The sequence below is a fragment of the Lepus europaeus genome, chromosome 19 (assembly GCF_033115175.1).
Source record: "Lepus europaeus isolate LE1 chromosome 19, mLepTim1.pri, whole genome shotgun sequence".
Lineage (NCBI taxonomy): Eukaryota > Metazoa > Chordata > Mammalia > Lagomorpha > Leporidae > Lepus > Lepus europaeus.
The window spans coordinates 34324413-34347909 of record NC_084845.1 but is presented as its reverse complement, the minus strand read 5'-3'; the positions used below and the strand labels follow the sequence as shown (position 1 = coordinate 34347909).

Here is a 23497-nt window from a genome sequence, read left to right as displayed (position 1 = left end):
GAGAGAAAGAAAATCTTCAACTGCTGGTTCACTCCCCAATTGGCTGCAGTGGCCAGAGCTGAGCCCCTCTGAAGCCAGGAGCCGTGAGCTTCCATTGGATCTCTCACATGGGTGCATAGGCCCAAGGACTTGGACCATCCTCCGCTGTTTTCCCAGACACATTAGCTGCATCAGAAGTGGAACAGTCAGGACTCGAGCCAGTGTCCATATGGGATGCTGGCACTACAGGTGTTGGCTTTAAAATGATTAAAAATCACAAGTAATGGAGCCAGCGCTGTGGCACAGCAGGTTGAAGCCCTGGCCTGGGGCGCTGGCATCCCATATGGGTGCAGGTTCAAGTCCCGGATGCTCCTCTTCTGATCTAGCTCTCTGCTATGACCTGGGAAAGCAGTAAAAGATGGCCAAGTCCTTGGGCCCCTGCACCGCGTGAGAGATCCAGAAGAAGCTTGTGGCTCCTGACTTCGGATCAGCTCAGCTCCAGCTGTTGTGACAATTTGGGGAGTGAGTCAGTGTATGGAAGACCTCTATTTCTGTGTCTTTACCTCTCTCCATAACTCTCTTTCAAATAAATAAAAATAAACTGAAAAAAAAAATCACAAGTAATGACAATAATATTGTATTTTATTTCCAAACCTTTTTTATGCCCATTAACTTGATTGTACATTGATAAGTTATTGCAGCTAGAAAATTTTTTTTGTTCTATACATTTTTCATGATATATAAATGAATAAATTTTAAGTGCGAATAGGGTTGCCTAGTACAAGATTACTCTATTAAATAATACTCTTTCATTTAATGATAGCTTCATCCCCCCCCCCCCCAGAATCTTAAAGGCTTATGCTTTTGAAATTCTCCAGTAATCTTCCTGAGAAAACATTCAGCATAATTTTGTGCCATTGTGGTTTAAATGCAAGGAAGGACTAGATGATTTGAATCATTTCTAATTTTTGATCCTATAAATATGGTAATCTTAAACACTGTTATGAAACAATTTGAAATACTTCCCTCCCTATCCTGGCTCCAAAATTGTCCCCTGCCACCCACTTATGAAGATTTTGGATCTAATGTGTGAGAAGAAAATAGTTTCTTATTAAATAGTGATTACAAATTGCGCAACTTGAACTTTCAGTGTTTCTAAAGCATAAATGCTTGAATCTAAGAAAAAAAATAACTCTTCAAAAGGAGAATTAGTGACCTTAATGAAATGGTGCTTCAAAACTTTGAATGGCTTCCACTTATAATAGAGTGCTGTTCAGAAAGACTTAACATGTATCTGAGTTTTATGCTATGAAACATTTTCTTGCTGGGTCTTTGAGGACTAAATGGGCTGTGTTAATGATAGGAAAATGTGCCTGAAAGGCAATGAATTTCAATTTGCTTTTAAACTTTCAGGCATTATGACATTCTTGAAGACCGAGTTCCTTCAGGACTCATTGTTGACTACCAAAATCTGTTGTCTCAATGTGAGGAGAGTTACAGGAAATTTTTGAATCTGAGAAGCAGTTTGTCAAATTGTAACTCTGATTCTGAGCAGGAAAATATCTCCATGGTGGAAGGGTTAAAATTGTATTCTGAGATCGAACAGTTGAAACAAAAGCTAAAACTTATTGAGAATCCTTTGTTGAGGTATGTGTGTCTTTGTTATTCTTAGCTAGTTAGCATCTTTTGTTAATATCTGTCTTACTGAGAACTGATAGGTCTGTGTGGTTTCTTTAAGATATGTGTTTGGTTATCAGAAGAATTCTAATATCCAAGCCAAGGGCCTCCGTCCAGGTGGTCAGAAGGTCACCCATGTGGTCTCTTCCACCATGATGACTGGTCTGTTGCGGTCCCTACTCAGGGACAGGCTCTGTGAGGACCCTTGTAAGGAAGAAACAGAAATTCAGGTAAAAAGAGTTTCTTGCTCACTAGGTAACTTTTTCTTTTGATTTACCCCATGTTTTCATGAATGCTACCAAGGGTTCCTAGGAGCTTCCTAGTGCTGGTTTTCTTGAAATGGGGAGTAGGGGGCGTGCTATATGTCATCAATAGTCACCTACCAAACAGGAATTGGCTCAGTGCAACTATCTATCAGAAAAGATACTTAATTCTGCAATTTTGACTCCATTTTGAAAATGAGACATGAAGGCACTTGGAGTAATTTTCAGGTTGCATTTGGGGGCTATGTATTTGCAATATGTTGTTGTTTTCTAGTTCCATAGTGATCCGTTGTCTGCCATAAATGCCTGCTATGAAGGAGACTCTGTTATTGTGTGTCCTGGTCATTACGTGGTCCATGGCACATTCTCCATTGCTGACTCCATTGAGTTAGAAGGTGAGTATGGAAGAGCTCACAACCAAAATCTCATGCATGATATCTATAAAGAGAAATCTTGGCTATTGTTGAAGCTCTATGAATGATTTCAAGTGAACTGCCTGGAAACATTAAGAGTATTTAAAGCATACAGGGAATTGACCAAGTGTTGAACAACTTGAGTTGTAGCTGTTTATGACAGTATATATATTGGAAAGATGTTCACAGGCACACACAAAAAAGGCCATTATGAAGAATCAAACCTTCCAGATTATGGGTGGTTTATGGAAAGGAAATTAATTTCCATGATAAAAAAATTTCCAGCAATATTTTTTCAAAGTTTTGTATTTTTCTGTTTGTTGCTTGCTGTTACAACTGTTGTAAATATCTTAGTGTCTGTTTTCTCTTTTGTTATATTTGTTTTTTGTTTTAAATTTATTTTTATGAGGGATGTATTTAAATTAAAATTGATATGAAAAATTGTTTTAATTCTTTAAAAACTTGCTGAATGTCACAAATGCTATACTTTGTGTCTTGACCAAAGTATACTTTTGAGGATATGAGTATTGAAAAATTCTATTGAAATAACTTTTTAGTAGTTATTCATTTAGAGGGATGCCTAAATGTAGGTTACCTTATAGTTGTTTATCTTGGTCCTGTGTATTTCCATAATGTGTCAAATTTAGATGCACCTGTTCAACTATTTGCCCAAGCAGCTTTAAGTTAGCAATAAAACTTGTAATGCAAAAAATTGTATATCATTTTGGGACTTGTGCAGCTGTTCACAAACTGCATAAGCTATGTTCTTTATCTTTATCTTGTCAGAACTTCTTAATGGGAGCAAGGCTGGGAGTTTAATTTCCTGCTGTTCACTAGTACCTCGTCTCACCCTCTTTTGTTTTATGTGTGTAATTTTTGCTCTTTCTCTTCTCCCATATTTGATTTATAATAGATGTATGTGTATAAATAACACATCTGGGGTATAAATCACTGCAATAAAAACACTTTATTTTTTGGCATAGTGAGAATAACATTGATATTATAGATTGTATGGTAGATAAGAATTCTTCCTAGATTGGTGAAGAAATTATAATGTAATTGCCAGGGTGTCATAAATAACCACATAGAATTCTGATAGTTAAGTATAAAAATGACTGTAAATTTACTAACAGAGGGCATTTCTGAGAACTGAGGAATCAAATAGTGTCTCTAGTGTAAATATATGGAGAACATGTTCAAGAGTAAGATTAAAGCTTATCTGATACTGATCTATAGCTAACACATAACATATATTGAGTACTCACAGTTTACAGGGTTTTAACAGTACTTGCTGTAGGTCATTTGTGTTTAGAAAATCCATTTACTTTGATGATGGTTTTGTGTTTTAAACTACTAAGAATCTGTAATATGTTTACATAAGAAGAACTTTTCCTCAGAATGCAGTTATTTAAAATTAAAAAAAAATTTTCTGATGATAAAATATAATGATAAAATAAAATCTGCAAAGTACAAACAGACATGTACAAAAAATTGGAAGCAAAGCCATTCATCTTACTCATAATCTAATCATACACAGTCTGCCCCTGGTAACATTTGGTTTATGAAGTCCTGAATTCTCTGGTGCTTCCAAGTGCTTGCCTATACTTGCCACATGGCAATAAAATCAATCACTTTGCCTGTTTAATGCAGTTACTTCATTCATTTGCTCAAGCAGACTCATCTTGAGACAATGAGAGTTATTTCTTACAGCTTTACCTCTGTGGTTCTGTTTTAGGAGGAAAGTTAGGCAAGTTCTCTAGTTTTCAGATATTCTAATTTTTTGTGAGCGCTGAGAATCTCACCTTGCATTATTAATTTGATTAGGATTAATAGAGATCCATTGTTATTTGTTGGTTAACAAGATAGGGGACTAGATAGATTGTTTTTTGCAATAGCTGAAACACTTTGCAGTTAGTCTCATTTTATATCAGTCTGTTTAAGAGAATAGTAAAATTAGATAATCTTGAAAAATGCTTAGCTTTATTCAAATGTAATTCATGTTAAAGTCATAGACTTTTGAGTCAGAAAAAAATTCAGAAAGGCTGAATGCTGTCAAGCCTTTTGACCCAGGTATGAGTACTTTGGATTATTTATGTATTTTTTAATAGCAGTTTTGTAAGTGAATTCAGTGTTGAGCTGGTCTGAGGTGGTTGATAAGATAGTTTTCTTGATATAAGAACCAGTTGAGGCTGGCACCGTGGCTCAACAGGCTAATCCTCCGCCTAGCAGCGCTGGTACACCGGGTTCTAGTCCCAGTCGGGGCACCGGATTCTGTCCTGGTTGCCCCTCTTCCAGGCCAGCTCTCTGCTGTGGTCCAGGAGTGCAGTGGAGGATGGCCCAAGTGCTTGGGCCCTGCACCCCATGGGAGACCAGGATAAGCACCTGACTCCTGCCTTCGGATCAGCGCGGTGTGCCGGCCGCAGCGCGCCGGCCGCGGCGGCCATTGGAGGGTGAACCAACGGCAAAGGAAGACCTTTCTCTCTGTCTCTCTCTCTCTCACTGTCCACTCTGCCTGTTCAAAAAAAAAAAAAAAAAAGAACCAGTTGGGGAGTTATTATTTATATAAAAGACAGAGTCAGAGAGAGGGAGACACAGAAAGAGAAAGAGACCTTCTATCCTCTGGTTCACTCCATCCAGGTCTCCCATGTTCCCATGTGGCTTGTGGGTGCCAAAGTACTTGGGCCATCTTCTGTTGCCAGGCACATTAGCAGGGAGCTGTATCAGAAGCATAACAGTTGGGACTCGAACCAGTACTCTGATATGGGGTGCTAGTGTCACAGGTGGCAGCCCCAGGAGTTGCTTTTTTAAAAAATTTGATGGGCCGGTGCTGTGGCGCCAGCATCCCATGTGGGCACTGGGTCTAGTCCCGGTTGCTCCTCTTCCAGTCCAGCTCTCTGCTGTGGCCCAGGAGGGCAGTGGAGGATGGCCCAGGTGCTTGGGCCCTGCACCCGCATGGGAGACCAGTAAGAGGCTCCTGGCTCCTGGCTTTGGATGGGTGCAGTGCAGGCCATGGCGGCCATTTGGGGAGTGAACCAACGGAAGGAAAACCTTTCTCTGTCTCTCTCTCACACTGTCTGTAACTCTACCTGTCAAATAAATAAAAGAGAAAAAAGAAAAAAATCTTTAAAAAAACAAATTTGAGAGGAAGGGAGAGGGAGATGGAGAGACAGAGTTCCTAACTACTTGTTCATTTGCCAAATTCCTACAATGGCTAGGGCTGGGATGGGGCCAGAACCAGGAACTTGATCTAGGTCTACCACATAGATAGCAGTGACTCAACTTCTTGAGCTATAATCTGCTGCCTTCCAGGGTCTATGCTGGCAGGGAGCTGGAATTTGGAGCTGGTGTCAGGGACTCAAATCCAAGCACTCCAATAGGAGATGTGGGCAGGTGTCTTAACTGCTAGGTCAAAAACCCAACACTAGGAGAGTTATTATTAAATTAAACAAACTATATGAAAGATAACTATATTCTATTTAACTGCAACTGGATTGGTTGGTTTCAAATTATTATTTGGGTCATTTGAACTAGAGAAACCTGGTATAACATTTTTGTTTAGGCCTTTCCCTTCACCCATCTTAAGTGTTCTTGTTCTTTTCCTTAGGTTATGGTTTACCAGATGATATTGTGATAGAAAACAGGGGCAAAGGAGATACTTTTGTGGATTGTACAGGTGTGGATATTAAAATCTCAAACATAAAATTTATTCAGCATGATGCTGTAGAAGGAATCTTAAGTAAGTATCTGTATGTTTGGTTTATTATTTGTTCTATGTTTTGAGGGAAAACTTTGCTTTCTATAGAAGACAGAATTTAATGAAATACCACTCTTGAGTTTAATCTCCCTTATTTATTTGAGAGGGAGAGAGTGAGAGCATTCCCATTCCCTGATTCACTCCCCAAATTGCTCCCACAGCTGGGACAGGGCCATATCAAAGCCAGGAGCTGGGAATTCAATTCAGGTCTCCCATGTGGGTGCCAGGAACTTGCTGTCTTCCAGGGTGTACATTAGCAAGAGCTGGGCTCAGGAGTGGAATCAGGTCTCAGACTCAGGTATTCTAGTAGGGGATGCAGGTGTCTAGACCATTGTCCTAACTGCTAGGCCTGTGTGAAGAATGTTGTTTTTAGATTTTATAAAATAACTCAAAATATTCATTGTTACATATTTTATTAATTTGTAATTCAGGTAACAAAGTTTAAATGGTAGCTTTTGAGAAATAGACTCTTTCTAATGTAAGCTCTAGGCTAGTACTAACACTAGAAAAGGCACGTTACCTCCTAAAGCAGTCGACTGTTTTCATCATAGTCATTCACCGTGGCAAGACTACATTGGAAAACTGTGTATTGCAATGTGAAACTACAGGAGTCACAGTGCGAACATCAGCAGAATTTTTAATGAAGAATTCGGATTTATATGGTGCTAAGGTATGATAATCTCTTATTTTGGGGGAAGCATATGAAAAAAAAAATAAATGCATACTCCTATTCTCTGTTTTTAAAGAAGTTCAGACACATATCTACTAAGCCAGTTGTACCCATTTTAAAAAATATAGTCATTAAACATTCTCAAAATAGAAATGAGAAAGAATAATAATAAATCTCACAGTTACTCTTTGTGTGGTAAACTTTTTAAAATTCTGGATTAACATGAAATACTTGTACAGGCAATCCCCTTTTCCATTTTCTTATCTTATCTTGGTGTTTGGAGCTTACCAGCTTCTCTTTCCAGTTCTTTATTCGGAATATAATACATAATAACCCCACTGTGCTGCCAAATACCAGAACCCATTATGTTTATCCTATTTTGTTTTGGTACCTATTATCCAACCTCCCTCCGTCCTCTCCCCACCCTTCCTAGGCTTTAGTAATCACCCTTTTAAATTCAGATAAAACATGTACGTGTGTGTTAAATAATTATTTTATTATTTTGATTTCTGCATGTGAGAACTTGCCGTATTTGTCTTTCTGTGTCTGACTTATTTCTCTTAATATAATGATTGTTAGTTCTGTCCATTTTGCTACAAATGTCAAGATTTCATTCATTCTTGTGGCAGAATAACATTCCATAGGATGTATACACCGCATATTCTTTGTCTATTCATCCATTGATGGACACCTAGGTTGATTCCATATCTTGGCTATTGTGAACAGTGCTGCAATGAATGTGTGAATGCAGGTATCTCTTTCAAATGCTGATTTCATTTCCTTGGTATATATACTTAGAAGAAGGATAGCTGGGTCATACAGTAGATCTGTTTTTAGTTTTTTGAGGAATCTCCATACTGTTCTCCGTAATTTCTGGCAGCAGTTTAGAAGGGTTCTTTTTTACTCCATATCCTTGTCAGAATTTGTTATTTTTTGTCATTTTGATAACGGCTGTTCTAATTGGAGTGAGATGATGCCTCGTTGAGGATTTGATTTGCATTTCCCTGATGACTAGTAATGTTGAGCATTTTTTCCTGTGTTGGTTGGCCTTTTGTATTTTCTTTTGAGAATTGTTGATTCAGATCCTTGGCCCATTTCTTAACAGGATTGGTTGTTAATTTTTTTTGAGTTTCTATATATTCTGGATATTAATCCTTTGTCAGATGACTAGTTTGCAAATATTCTGTTCCGTTCTGTTGGTTGTCTCTGTTACTCTCAATTGTTTCTTCTGCTACATGGAAGCTTCTTAGTTTGATACAATTCCATTTGTCAATTTTTGCTTTTGTTTCCTATGCTTTTGGGGTCTTATCAAAGAAATTGTTGCTTATCCAATGTCTAGAAGTGTTTCCACTATTTTTTTCTTATAGTTTTATAGTTCCAGGTCTGAAATTTAGATCTTTGAACCATTTTGAGTTGGTTTTTATGTAGGGTGAGTGGTAGAGATCTATGCTTATGGTTAGCCAGTTTTTTTAGCACCATTTACTGAAGAGACGGTGTTTTCTCTAGGCTACGATTTTGGCTTTTTTGTAAAAGACAAGTTGGCTGTAGATGTGTACATTCACTTTTTATGCTAGTACCATGCTGTTTTGGTGATGCTTCCAATTCAAAACTGCTTTGGCTATTTGGGGTCTTTGGGGTTTTCATATACATTTTATTTTATTTTTTAAAGATTTATTGTATTTATTTGAAAGGTAGAGTTACGAGAGTCAGAGAGAAAGAGAGGTCTTCCAACTGCTGGTTCACTCCCCAAATGGCTGCAATGACTGCGGCTGGGCCAGGCCAAAGCCAAGAGCCAGGAACATCTTCTGGGTCTCCCACATGGGTGCAGGGGCCCAAGGACTTGGGCCATCCTCTGCTGCTTTCCCAGGTGCATTAGCAGGGAGTTGGATAGGAAGTGGGGCAGTCGGGACTAGAACAAGCACCCATATGGGATGCCATCACAGCAGGCTGGGTCTTTAACCCACTATGCCATAGCACCGGCCCCTCATATAAATTTTAGGGTGGCTTTTCTTCTGTGGAGAATGTTGCCTATTTTTTTTTTTTTTAATTTAAACTTTGAGAGAGACAGAGAGAGAGAGTGACAGACAGATACTCTGGGAGAACTACCATCTGTTGGTTCACTCTCCAAATGTCTGTAATGGCCAGGGCTGGGCCAAGTCAAACCTGGGGGCTGGGAACTGAGTCTGGATATCCCATGTGGGTGGTAGGGACCTAAGTACTTGGGCCATCACTTCTGCCTTCTTGCGTGTTCACTAGCAGGAAGCAGAAGTAGAGTCATGAGTTGAATCCATGTACTCTGATATGGGGTGTGCATGTTCCATGTGGTGTCTTAAAAGCTAGGCCAAATGGCTGCCCCAGTTCATTTGTATTTTTATGGGGATTGTGTTCAATCTGTAAATTATTTTGAGTAGTATGGGCATTTTTATTAATTTTTTTCTTTTCTCCCTTTTTTGTTCATTTTTTTTTTTAACTTAATAATATTAATTCTTGGCCAGTGCCGTGGCTCAACAGGCTAATCCTCTGCCTGTGGTGCCAGCACACCAGGTTCTAGTCCCGGTTAGGGCGCCGGATTCTGTCCCAGTTGCCCCTCTTCCAGGCCAGCTCTCTGCTATGGCCCGGGAGTGCAGTGGAGGATGGCCCAAGTTCTTGGGCCCTGCACCCGCATGGGAGACCAGGAGAAGCACCTGGCTCCTGGCTTCGGATCAGCGCGATGCACCATTGGAGGGTGAACCAACGGCAGAAGGAAGACCTTTCTCTCTGTCTCTCTCTCTCACTGTCCACTCTGCCTGTCAAAAAAAATAATAATATTAATTCTTGTAATCCATGAACATGGGAGGTATTTCTTTTTTGTGTTGTTTAATTTCTTGCACAATTTTTAAAAAAAATGATTTATTTATTTATTTGAAAGGCAGAGTAACAGAGGTGCAGAGGCAGAGAAAGAAGTTATCCATCTGCTGGTTTACTCCCCAAATAGTTGCAATGGCTGGTGCTGGGCTGATCTGAAGCCAGGAACCAGGAGCTTCTTCCAGGTCTCCCGCATGGGTGCAGGGGCCCAAGGACTTGGGGCATCTTGTAATGTTTTCCCAAGCCATAGCAGAGAGCTGAATCGGAAGTGGAGCAGCCAGGACTCAAATCAGCACCCAAATGGGATGCTGGCACTGCAGTTGGTGACTTTACCTGCTACCACAGCCCTGGCTTACACGAATGTTTTGTTATTTTCATTATAGAGATTTTTCACATCCTTGGTTAAATTTATTTCAAGGTGTTTTATTTTTGTTATTGTGAATGGAATTTCTCTTATAAGTTCTTTCTCTCTCTCTCTCTTTTTTTTTGACAGGCAGAGTGGACAGTGAGAGAGAGAGACAGAGAGAAAAGTCTTCCTTTTTCCATTGGTTCACCCCACAATGGCCACTGCGGCCAGTGCGCTGCGGCCGGTGCACCGCACTGATCCAAAGCCAGGAGCCAGGTGCTTCTGGTCTCCCATGCGGGTGCAGGGCCCAAGCACTTGGGCCATCCTCCACTGCACTCCCGGGCCATAGCAGAGAGCTGGACTGGAAGAGGGGCAACTGGGACAGAATCCGGCGCCCCGACCAGGACTAGAACGCTCTGTGCCAGTGCCGCAGGCGGAGGATTAGCCTATTGAGCCACAGCACCGGCCCTTTTTTTCTCTTTTAAAAAATATTTATTTATTTATTTAAAAGGCTGAGCAGCAGAGAGAAGAGCCAATGAGGGGGGGGGGGGGAGAGGGAGGGAGAGGTGGGATGGGTATTTTTCATCTGTAGGTTTACTCCACAAATGGCCACAGTAGCCAGGTCTGGGCAAAGTCAAAGCCGAGAGCCAGAAACTTCATCTGAGACTCCATCTGCTACCTTCCTAGGCACATTATCAAGAAGCTGGATTGGAAGCAGAGCAGCTGGGACTTGGGATTCAAATTGGAGTTCTAGTATGGGATGCTGGCATTGCAAATTGTGGCTTAATCTGCTGTACCATAATGCTGGCCCTTTTATAAGTATTAGTGTATCAAAATGCTATGCTTTTCTGTGTGCTGATTTTGTGTATTACAACTTTACTGAATTAATTTATTAGTTCTAACAATCACTTGATAAGGTCTTTAGGTTTCTATGTAAAGAGTCATGTCATCTGCACACAGGGATAGTGTGACTTCTTCCTTTAGCATTTGTATGTCTTTTATTGTTTTCTTTTGCCCAATTGCTGTGGACAAAACTTCCAGTACTATATTGAATAAGAGCAGTGGGAGTGGATATCCTTGTCTGATTCTAGATCTTAGATGAAATGCTTTCAACTTCTTTCCATTCAGCATGATGCTGGCTGTGATTTGTCATATATAGCTGGTATGTTCCTCCCTTACCTAAGTATTTCAAGATTTTTGTCATGAATGGGTATCGAATTTTACGGAAATCTTTTTCTGTGTCTATTTATAATCATGTGATTTTTAACAAAGATATATTTATTTACTTGAGAGGCAGAGGGCAGAGTTACAGAGAGAGGGAGAGACAGAAAGAGAAATCTTCCATCTGCTGGTTCATTCCCCAGTTGGCTACAAATGGCTGCAATAGCCGGAGACAGGCTGATCTGAAGCCAAGAGCCAGAACCTTCCTCCTGGTCTCCTATGGAGGTGCAGAGACACAAGCACTTGGGCCATCTTCCTCTGCTTTCTCAGGCCATCAGCAGGGAGCTGGATCAGAAGTGATTTAGCAGGGACTGGCGCTGTGGCGTAGTGGGTAAAACCGCCGCCTGCAGTGCCGGCATCCCATATGGGCACCGGTTCTAGTCCCAGCTGCTCCACTTCTGATCCAGCTCTCTGCTATGGCCTGGGAAAGCAGTAGAATTTGGCCCAAGTCCTTGGGCCCCTGCACCCACATGGGAGACCTGGAAGAAGCTCCTGGCTCCTGGCTTCAGATCAGCGCAGCTCAGGCCGTTGCAGCCAGTTGGGGAGTGAACCAGCAGATGAAAGACCTCTCTCTCTCTGTGCCTCTACTTCTCTCTCTTTGTAACTCTGACTTTCAAGTAAATAAATAAATGTAAAAAAAAAAAAAAAAAAAAAGAAAAGAGTGATTGAAGTGATTTAGCAGGACTCAAACCGGCACCCATATGGGATGCCAGCACTGCAGGCGGATGCTTAACTTACTATGCCACAGCTCTGGCCCCCACTGATTTTTTTTTAAACCCTTCATTCTGTTGGTATGATGTATTATACTTATTGTTTTGAATATATTGCATTCCTGGAATAAACCCATTTGTTCAGGGTGAATGATCTTTGTGATGTGTTTTTGGATTTAATTTGCTAGTGTTTTATTGAAAATTTTTGCATTTATGTTCATCAGAGATACTGATCTACAGTTTGTTATTGTCGTGTCTTTGATTCTGGAATCAAGTTAATGCTGTCTTTGTAGAATGAGTTTGGAAGGGTTCCCTCTAGGGTAACTTTAAGAGATATTTAAACCTTTAAAATTATAACTGTAAGCAATTGAAGCTTTTTTTTTTTTTTTTTTAAGATTTATTTACTTGAAAGAGAAGAGAGGCCGGCGCCGTGGCTTAACAGGCTAATCCTCCGCCTTGCAGCGCTGGCACACTGAGTTCTAGTCCCGGTTGGGGCGCCGGATTCTATCCCGATTACCTCTCTTCCAGGCCAGCTCTCTGCTGTGGCCCGGGAAGGCAGTGGAGGATGGCCCAAGTGCTTGGGCCCTGCACCTGCATGGGAGACCAGGAGAGGCACCTGGCTCCTGGCTTCGGATCAGCGCAGTGCGCCAGCTGCAGGGGCCATTGGAGGGTGAACCAACGGCAAAAAGGAAGACTTCTCTCTGTCTCTCTCTCACTATCCACTCTGCCTGTCAAAAAAAAAAAAAAGAGAGAGAGAGATCTTCTATCCATTGGTTCACTCCCCAAATGACTGCAACAGCTGGAGCTGGACCAGGCCAAAGTCAGGAGCTAGGAACTCTATTCAGGTCTTCCATACTGGTGGCAGGGACTCAACTACTCATCTAGTGCTTTCTTAGGTATATTAGTAGGGAACTGAATCAGGAACGGAATAGCTGAGAATTGAATCTACAACTCTGATAATAGGATGCCAGCATTACAAATGACAGATTAACCTGCTCCACCATAATACCAGTCCCCAGTTGTTTTCTTTCTTAATAAAATTTTTAAGACAAATATAGATTCACAAGTTATATTAAGAAACTATACAGAGAAATCCTGTCAGTATACCCTTTACTAGTTCCCCCCAAGTGGCAACTGTCTTGAAAAATTATAGGATAATATAACAAGCAGAATTTTGACATTGATTCAGTCAAGTTAAAGAATATTTCCATCGCCACAGAGATCCCTTTTTTAGCCAAACCCACTTGACCTCTCCCACTAACCTCCTCCTTAACTGTTGGCAAACCCTAATCTGTTCTCATTTCTATTATTTCATCATTTCAAAATTGTTATGTGGAATCACACAGCCTTTGGGATTAGTTTTTTTCACTTAGCACAATATTTTGAGCTTCATCCGGGTTGATGTATGTACCAAGAGTGTTTTAAAAATTTTTATTTTGTTTCCCTTTTAAGACAGACACACATGTGCACACACACACACATCTTCCATCTTCTGTTCGCTCCCCAAGTGCCCACTGCAGCTTGGTGGTGGCTCAGACTAAAGGCAAGATTGTGGCACCTGGGACTCCATCCAGGTCTCCCACATGGGTGGCAGGAACCCAGTTACTTGAGACACCATTTGTTGCCTCTAAAGGTATCAATTAGTGGGAAGCTGGATGTGGACCAGGTGCTCCGATTTTGTATGAAGCCTTCTCAAGCAGGTGACTTAACTGCTGCATCATCAAATACCCACCCCATAGTTTCTTTTTTATTTCAGTTGTTATTTCAGTTTGTTTATTCACTTGTTGGCGGACATCTAGCTTTTTTTCCTTTTGTTCTAAGATTTATTTATTTATTTGAAAGTCAGAGTTAGAGAGAGCGAGAGAGAGTCTTCCATCCACTAGTTCACTCTCCAGATGACTGCAATAGGAAGCTAGGAGCCAGGAGCTTCTTCTAGGTCTCCCTTGTAGGTGGCAGGGGCCCAAACATTTGGGCCATCTTTCTCTGCTTTTCCTCGGCTATGAGCAGGGAACTAGATCAGAAGGGGAGCAACTGGGACTGAACTCAGCAATGTTGGCCCCAGACATCTAGCTTTTTTACAGTTGTGCCTGTTGTGAAGAAAGTTGCTATAAACAAACATAAGTGTACAGGTTTTTGTTCAATGTAATTTTTATTTCTCAGGAATAAATTTCCAGGAATGTAGGTATGGGTCATACAGTAGTTGCATGTTTAGTTTTTAAAAAATTGCCGTAGTATTCCAGAGCAGATGCAACATTTTACATTCCTACTAGTAATGTGTGATTGATCATGTGCTCAATAGCATTTAACATTTTTACTATTTTTTTAAGATTGATTTATTTGAAATGTAGAGTTAGAGAGAGAGAGATCTTCCATCTGCTGGCTTACTCCCCAAATGGCCACAATGACTGGGGCTGGACCAAGGCAAGGCCAGGAGCCAGGAGCTTCTTCCAGGTCTCCCACGTGGTTGCAGAGGCCCAGGGACTTCAGCCATCCTCCAGGGAGCTGGATCAGATTGGTGCCCATATGGGATGCTGGCACTGCAGGTCACAGCTTAACCCATTGTGCCTCAGCACTGGCCCTCATTTTTTAATTTTAGCGATTCTGATTGGAGTATAGTTAATTTCTCATTGTGGTTTTTGTTTTTATTTATTAAAATTTTTTTATTAACATGTAATACTTGTCTTTTTTCTTTGGAAAATATGCAATATTTTAACACATGTATACAGTCTAAATTGGTAAAATTAGGCAATTATCATTTTCATTTCCTTAGTTTTTCAGTATGATTGGAGCCTACCAGCTTAATTGTGACTTTATTTGTCATTTCCCTAGTGGATACTGATGTAGATTGTTTTTTGTATGCTTATTTGCATCATTATGTGTTCTTCAGTGAAGTGTCTATTCACGACTTTTCCCATTTTCTGATTGGATTCTTTTAATTATTTTAACATTTATTTATTTTTTAAGGATTTATTTATTTATTTGAAAATCAGAGTTACACAGAGAGAGAAGGAGAGGCAGAGAGAGAGAGAAATAAAGAGAGGTCTTCCATCTGCTGGTTCACTTCCCAATTGGCTGCAATGGCTGGAGATGCGCCAGTCTGAAGCCAGGAGCCAGGAGCTTCTTCCAGGTCTCCCACGTGGGTACAGGGGCCCAAGTACTTGGGTCATCTTCCACTGCTTTCCCAAGCCATAGCAGAGAGCTGGATTGGAAGTGGAGCATCCGGGACTTGAACCGGCACCCATATAGGATGCCGGCACTGCAGGCGGTGGCTTTACCCGCTACGCCACAGTGCTGGCCCTTGGATTATTTTTAATATAGTTTTGAGAGTTCTTTGTGTCTTCTAGCCACTAGTCCTTTGTCAGTTATGTGATTTGCAATTACATTCTGACACTTTTTAAGCTTGTTTTTGCCTTCTTCATATGGGCTTTTACTACAGAGTAGTTTTTAATTTTAATGAAGTTCAGCTTATCAATTTTTTCCTTTTATAGATCAGCCTTGGGTGTTAAGAATTTTTTGCCTACCAATACATTCCAAAGATTTTCAACTATTTTTTCCCCAAACAGTTTATAGTTTTATGTTTTACTTAATGTTGTGATCCTGTTTTTTAGTTAATCTTGATACAAGCTGTGAGGTTTAGGTCAAAATTTGTTTTTTTGATTATTGATGTTCCATTGTTCCTGTACCATTTCTTGAAAAGCCTGTACTTCCTGCATTGCACTTGAGAATATTCTTATGGATCTATTCCTCGGTTCCATATTCTGTTTCACTAATCTGTGTACTTAATTCTCCACCAATAGCTGGTTACAGCCTTGAGAAGATCAAACATCTAGGATCCCCCTCTCCACTTTTGCAGCATGAGTGGGAGTGAGGCTGTGTTTTTTTTTGTTGTTGTTGTTGTTTTTTTATTCCTTGTGTTGTTTGGCTACAGTATAGCTCTTATGTCTGAAGGTTTTCTGTTTCTCTAGGTTGTCTGGTCCTTTGGCTAGACAGAGCAGTCTTTTTTTTGTTTTTTGGTGTTCTTTGATGTTTCTGGATTGCCAACTTCCTCAATTCCAACTGTGGGGATTATGAGACACAAAGAAAACCCAGGGAACTCATCACTGTGTTAATGTCATTTCTTCCCAGAAGTGGCAATGTCCTCAATTACCTTTTTTTTTTCTTTTCTTTTTTCTTTTTTTTTTTTTTTTTTTTGACAGGCAGAGTGGACAGTGTGAGAGAGAGACAGAGAGAAAGGTCTTCCTTTTCTGTCGGTTCACCCCCCAATGGCCGCTGCGGCGGGCGCACTTGATCCGAAGCCAGGAGCCAGGTGCTTCTCCTGGTCTCCCAAGCGGGTGCAGGGCCCAAGGACCTGGGCCATCCTCCTCTGTACTCCCGGGCCATCTTCAATTACCTTTTACAATGATTATCTTTAAAATTTTGTTTTCATTTTTATTTGAAAGGCAGACAGATTTTTCACCTGCTAGTTTACTCCCCAAATGCCTGCAATAGCCAGGCCTCGGCTAGGCTGAAGCCAGAAATTAGGAATTCAGTCTGAGTCTCCCACGTGGGTGGTAGGTACCCAGGTACTTAAGCCATCACCAATGCTTCCTAGGGTACATATTATCGGGAAGCTAGAATCAGAGGTAGAGCTGGGACTTGAACCCAGGCACTAGGATATGGCATGCAGGTGTCCCAAGCAGCATCTTAACTCGTGCCAAAACTGCCCCTCCTCAATTACATTTTAGCTGTCAAAAATCTGTGTATCATTGTAACATATTTTGAATATGATTGTATCATTTGTGAAGTTGCTGCTGGTTTAATTTTTTTCTTCTTTGTAAATTTTATACAATTCCTCATAGTTTGATATTTTAACTATTTTGTTACACAGCCATGTACTGCATAATATTTCAGTCAATGACAAACCACATGTTCAACAGTATATAGATTGTAGCTTGGGAGTATAGTAGACTATAACATCTAGGTTCATGTAAGTATACTGTATGATGTTCGCACAATAGAATCACCTAATGACAAATTCTGTACATGTGTTATTATGTGTTATTAGTGCAGTCTCCCCTTAGTCTTTTTTTTTTTTTTGAGATTTAAGCGTGTTTATTAGAGTCAAAGGCATCCAGCCAGAGCAGCATGGAGGGGGGCTTCCAAGAGAGGAAAAACTCAAAGGGATTGGTGGCAGTGGGCTTTTTAAGTACAATTTCAAAAGAAAAAAAAAAAAAAAAAAAAACTTGAAAATCAGATTGACATTCAGTGACCAGGCAGGGACAAAAACCATCAAAAGACCTTATTTACAAATCTCCATCCTGTCTGGTGGGCTAAGGGTGGGTAAGTAACTTGTTTTCACAATAAGCTATGAGCTCAAGAACTCCCTTGCTATTCTTATGGTAAATTCCAAAGGAAGGTGAATGGCCTGTTTGTTCTTGCCAAAGATAACTTTGGGAAGGAAACAAATATTTTATACTCCAAATTCCATTGGGATCCTCTGACTATCTATTAACCTGTCTGACTCCTCACATTCCCACCTCCCAAGATGGAAACCCTAAAATCTGTTAGGGGAAAATTGGGCGATGATCCATGAGTGCTCTGACTGCTTCCTGCTGAAAGGGGGTGTCTCTGGGAAGGGGGGTCAAGACAGGGTTCCAGCAGGAGGTGGCTTCTCCGGGGGATGCAGTGCCAGCTTACAGAAACTGCTTCCATCCGAGGTTTCATGTGCACGGCCACCTAGAATTTTACTTTTTAAGTCTGGAGAAAATGAATCTAACAGCAGTTTAAACTCACAGGATCTAAAACCGAGGACAGAGTCATTATTAGAGCCCTAAGAAAAGTGCCTAAACCATCAGCAAGTCTATTTCACTGAGAGGCAAATACAAACTGAAAGAAATGGTTTGAAAATAATCAGGCGGGCTTAAGGCCTTGTCAGTTATGAGGCTTAGACCTATCTATCTCTTCACATGTGGTACATCATAAGGGAGGTACCCTGTTGACCTCCACCACCCAGGTGGCCTGGGAGGAAAGCTGGCTCAAGGAGAAGGTAGGTGGCATTTCTAAAAGGAAAACATTTTTAGTTAGTATACAGCTCTGCCTGCAATGTTGTTGACCTTACTTGGCCATCCCTTTGACAGCAGTGGTTACTTTGGAAGCTGGGCTAAGTGAAGGGCTTTTCAGCTTAGAGAGGACAAGGTCTATGGCTCTGACCTGGAGCCCCTTGGTTCCAGAGCAGTTCCGTTTCCAGTGACCCAACTCTTGGCTGGCAGAGCTTCCAGGGCTCTTCATAAGCTGACTTCTGCTGAAGCCCTGGCTTTCTACATCAAAAACCAATGCAGTGGACTGGCCTGTTGGGTCTCTTTGATGGCAGGTTACTGTGTAAAGCAGTCATTGGCCTGCCATTTCTCCCCTTAATCTTGCACTTAACCCAAAACTGAAAATCTCTTAGCAGATTTTTTTTTTAACCTCTTAATAGAAGAGTTAGGTAGATGTGTACATATTCTGGTTCAGACACATTGGGGAAGTAATAATGTTTCTCATGATATACTACTACTCCTAGAAAAATGACTCCACATATATACAGTAGATGCATTGTGTTTATAGCAACTTAGTCATCTATGATATTTTGTATTGAATTATTCCCAGATGGCTTCTTAAAGAACTATAGAGATTTGAATGAATCATATTTGCTTTCCAAAGTGCCTAGCATTGCATTAAGAAATTATTCCTATTATTGATAGTTTTTGTTGGTATCATATGGTGCCAAGGGATAGTGTGAGATAATTGGATTATGCATGAATCTTTCCAATTACTCTATATAAATATCACTTGAATTAGCTACTAATTGTTTAAATTGCAGAACTGTTTTTTAGGGTAGGTAGGGGTATTTTAATATTTGTGTATTTTTAAAAACATAGGCTCTTGTTTCTATCCTTAAATTACAGTATTTTGCTAGGCTTTGGATACTGCTCTGCAAATAATTGAGTTTTTTTGAGTAACTGAATCTCAACAAAATTAGGTGATTTATTTATTTAGGCAGAACCAGAATGAAAGAGAGTGAAACAAGAGTCAAGTGTTGACACTCTTAACTAATGCTTGTGTGTGAATCTGAGTATAATATGTGGTTTTTGAACTTGCTGGAAATGGAGCAGATGGAAATGTTGGTTATAAATACCTAAGAAAGCTAAGCTGTAAAACTCTGTCTTTGTATTTTACATGTGAAACCTCTTGTAGTCATGCCTTTTAACAACTGATTGTTATCACCTCAAATTGTAACTTACAGGGTGCTGGTATAGAAATATATCCTGGGAGTAAGTGTACCCTGAGTGACAATGGGATCCATCACTGCAAGGAAGGGATCCTCATTAAGGTGAGCCCTGGCTATCACACATGCTTTCCAAAGATTAGGCTGGTTCCCCCAAGCAATTATGTTGTATTTAATCCTCATGTTAAGTTCTGTTTTGTTTTCTCATTTATAAAAAACATAAACAGTGTATGTATTTTAGTAATGTCAGTACTTGATGTTTGAAAGTCTTCTGTGAGAATGCTTTGCTGCCTTTAGATCTGCAGAAATGACAAGGCATGTTGTGTCACTCAGAGCTCAGAATGTGCTACAACATATTATTAAGCAGAACTTTCTAGTTTGTTTCTAGAATAGTGTGAAAAAAGTCAGAAGAGTTTACGAGCAGGCAGTGTTGAATGTGAAAGTTCCTTAAAGCATTTTTTTTCATTGTCACGTAGGACTTCTTGGATGAGCATTATGACATTCCCAAGATATCCATGGTGAATAATATAATACACAATAATGAAGGTTATGGCGTTGTCTTGGTGAAACCTACCATTTTCTCTGACCTGCAAGAAGATGCTGAGGATGGAACTGAAGGTATGCTGTATTTGGTAATTTTTAAATATAAGAACAGACCTAATTTGCTCTATTTCAGCATTAAACTTTAAGATCTGAGTCTTCCTCCCCTCCTTAAAAAAAGATTACCAGAATGTGCTTGGGTGTGCAGGTCCTGGTAAAAACACTTTCAAGGTCAACTAGTTCAACTGTTCATTCAGAACCTTGATGTTTGGTTTCTGGGATCATGCAGTTTCCTTCTTATGCTTGGTGTTCTATATATGAATAGAATAAGAATGGGTGTAGGATGGCAGTGGTGACTCCCACTAGCATTAAGGGTGGAGGCAGTGCAATGAATGTGCCAGGTGGCAGGCTGCAGTTACTGGAGGGGATGCCTCTATTGTGCATTGGTACAAGTGCCTCTCTGTCACCTGCCTTTCTTGGCAGCAAAGGTGAGATAGCCCAGTGGAAATTCATGAATTTCAAGCTATGACACAGGTAACTGTTAAATCTTAGTCAGAGAAGGATTAATGTGGCTGAGGAAAGTTTAAAGCAGTTTTGTTTTGTTTTTGTGTTTGAAAGGTAGTTACAGAAAGAGAGAATCTGCTGTTTCCCTCCTCAAATGGCTGCATCAGCTGAGGCTGGGCCAGCTGAAACCAGGAAATCAGAACTCCATCTGGGTCTACCATGTGGGTGCAGTGCCCAAGCACTTGGGCCATCCTCCACTGCTTTCCCAGGCACATTAGCAGGGAGCTGGATCAGAAGTGGAGCAGCCAAGATTTGTACCGGTGTTCAAATGGGATCCTGGTGTTGCAAGTGGCGATTTAGCCTGCTGTGCCCCAACTCTGGCCTCTAAAGCAGTTTAAAGAGTTCTTGTCATCTTTCAGGACCCACTCCAGTTACACCTCTGTGAAGTCTTTAACTTCTGACAGGTCTCACAAAGGTGAAATTGAGGTGTCAGCTTGACAGGACTCTTATCTGAAAGCTCTGGTGTGGGCATCCACTTTCAAGCTTATTCATGTCATCATGTAGGACTGAGGTCCCCATTTTCTTGCTTGGCTGTTGGCTGGAGAGAATACACAACTACCAGAGGCTGCTCTGAATTCCTTGCCCTGTGGCCCCCTCCATCTCAGTGAAGAGAACCTCAAGACAAATCTCCCATGCTTCGAATGTTTCTGACTTCCCCACCTGTAACCAACTAGTGAATGCTGACCAATAACCTTAATTACATTGCAAACTTACGGTACAAGATCCTTTTGCCATTTAACAATCATTAATATAACACGGGGCAGGGGTTAGGGGATCATGAAGCCTGTGTAGAATTGGCTTCTCGATTGGGAGTTCATTTAAGAAAAGTAACACTGTCTAATCTTTGACAGTGTTTAGCAAATACTAAATATCTAGGAAATTATTGAGTGAGTGAGATTCTAGGGTGAAGAGGGTAAACAAAAAAATTCAAGATAGGTGATATGTTTTAGAGTCAGGAAACCTTGGCATAATGAGCCAGTTGAGATGCTCATGGCAAAGAATTTGTACAATCCAGTCAGATGACGCAAGAACCCTAGGCATGCACCCCTATTGTGGCACAGTGGGTTATACCACTGCCTGGCAGGCTGGCATCCCATATGAATGCCAGTTCAAGTCCTGGCTGCTCCACTTCCAATACAGTAACAGCTGTATCCCTGGTAACACCTGGGAAAGCAGCAGAAGATGACCCAACTGTTTGTGCCCTTGCCATGCACATGGGAGATCTGGGTGGAATTCCAGGCTCCTAGCTTCAGCCTGACCTAGCAGCCTTGACTATTGCAGCCATTTGGGAAGTAAACCAGAGGATGGAAGATCAATCTCTCTCTCTCTATCTCTCCCTGTCTCTGTAACTCTGCCTTTCAAATAAACAAAATAAATCTTTAACAACAATGGCAATAAAAGTCCTTCACAGAAAAAACTTGAAAGTTCTGACAGGTTACGTAGAAATATATTGTTTTAGTTGGGTTAGCTAGAATATTGAATTTAATATAATTTGTCTTTCTTCCTCAGAATGTAAAGCACTTAAAATGCAGACAAGTGGAGAGGCAGACACAGCTGAAAGAGTGGATCTAGAAGAGCTGATTGAATGTGCAACTGGTAAAATGGAGCATAATGCGAGATCTGACCTTTCTGAGCAAGTCGAGGGAAATTGTGAAATTGTAAATGAACTGGTAGCTGCCTCTACACAGAAGGGCCAGATGAAGAAGAAAAGGTTGAGTGAACTAGGGATCACACAAGCTGATGACAACTTAATGTCACAGGAGATGTTTGTTGGAATTATGGGGAATCAGTTCAAGTGGAATGGGAAAGGGAGTTTTGGCACGTTTCTTTTCTGACTGCTATGATGTAATAAATAGCAAAATACTGGATTTGCACATGTTGCCCTAACAGTCACTGCTGCTCTTGTAGTTTGCTTCATATCTGCATTTTATATTCGATATATTTGATTGGATTTTAGTGAAATGTAGATTTATTTCTATCTGCAAGTATTGCACATAAACACTCCCTCTTTAAAAGAAAGGTTATAAAAACATATAAAACAGAAGATTACTGGAGATTTTTCATCTAGAGAGTCTTGCTTTCTTAAATAGATAGTTCTTTCCTACTAAGCCTGGTGCTAACTTTCTGGTGTGCATACACTTCAATCCAGCACTTGAAAGAGGAGGAAGGAAAGCAGGAAATGCAGACGAGTGCACAGAAGTGCAATAGGTATCATGTGTGCAGTGTTCTTCGCAGAGTGGTCTTTTTTATCCCAATTACAGCAGATCTGATTCCCATTCTGTATTTGCATAATACTTGTCTTAAAATAAAAGATTTTATGATTGGGAAGTTATCTGCCTAATCAGACTTATTATTGAGAATCTGAGTGGGATGCATTTTTATGTTGAACTATGCAATCATCCAAACAGTAATAAATAACATAACAGGTTTGAAACAGAAGTGAAATATTTTGTTGAAAACCAATGTGTGTGTAGAGCATTTTCACTGTTGCTGATTGTGAATAATTAAAAAGAAGTATTTTTCTTTCACCATAACAGTATTCTGATCATAGTTCTTACACGGTCAAAACGATTATCTGTACAGCCTATATTGGCTACACATTCTTGGTATCATATGTGTATTTTAAAGCACAGCTTTTAAAAATATTTATTTAAAAAAGTATGTATAATATTAATATGCCTACTGATTAAAATTATAGTGATAAAATAATAAAATTTGAGCCTGTTATTTTTTTCCAAACCCATTATAGGCCAGGGTGCTGGTGGAGCATATGTAACATAAAATTTCTTGGTATTTTTTTATCGTTTTAGAAAGAAAGAGTACTACATTTTCTTTCCTAAATGTCATTATATTTATTTCTTAAATTTGAGTAAATAGGGCCTGGTGCTGTGGCATAGTAGGTTAAGCCTCCACCTGTGGTGCTGGCATCCCATATGGGCACTGGTTTGAGTCCTTAACGCTCTACTTCTGATCCAGCTCCTGGCTAATGGCCTGGGAAAGCAGTGGAAGATAGCTCAAGTCCTTGCATGTGGGAGACCTGGAAGAAGCTCCTGGCTCCTGGCTTCAGATCAGCCCAGCTCTGGCCGTTGTGGCCATTTGGGGAGTGAACCAGCAGATGGAAGGTCTCTCTCTCTCTCTGTCTCTCCTTCTCTCTGTGTAACTCTGCCTCTCAAATAAATAAAATAAATCTTTTAAGAAATTGAATAAATAATTTATTTTTTGGACACTACTAAATATGGTGAATTTATGTTAGGTTTATTGTTTGACCATTGA

At 40.4% G+C, this 23497-nt stretch overlaps 1 protein-coding gene across 1 annotated transcript in view; it reads left to right on the top strand.

Moving 5' to 3' along the window:
• Positions 1-22949, top strand: part of SHCBP1 (SHC binding and spindle associated 1) — a 40407-nt gene extending 17458 nt beyond the window's left edge. Inside the window, exons 6-13 of the mRNA XM_062176251.1 lie at positions 1393-1626; positions 1718-1886; positions 2194-2314; positions 5937-6068; positions 6638-6756; positions 19139-19225; positions 19597-19738; positions 21734-22949. Coding sequence (XP_062032235.1) covers positions 1393-1626; positions 1718-1886; positions 2194-2314; positions 5937-6068; positions 6638-6756; positions 19139-19225; positions 19597-19738; positions 21734-22059 — 1330 coding nt within the window. The 3' untranslated portion in view covers positions 22060-22949. The remainder of the gene's footprint in view (positions 1-1392; positions 1627-1717; positions 1887-2193; positions 2315-5936; positions 6069-6637; positions 6757-19138; positions 19226-19596; positions 19739-21733) is intronic.
• The last annotated feature ends 548 nt before the right edge of the window (positions 22950-23497 follow it).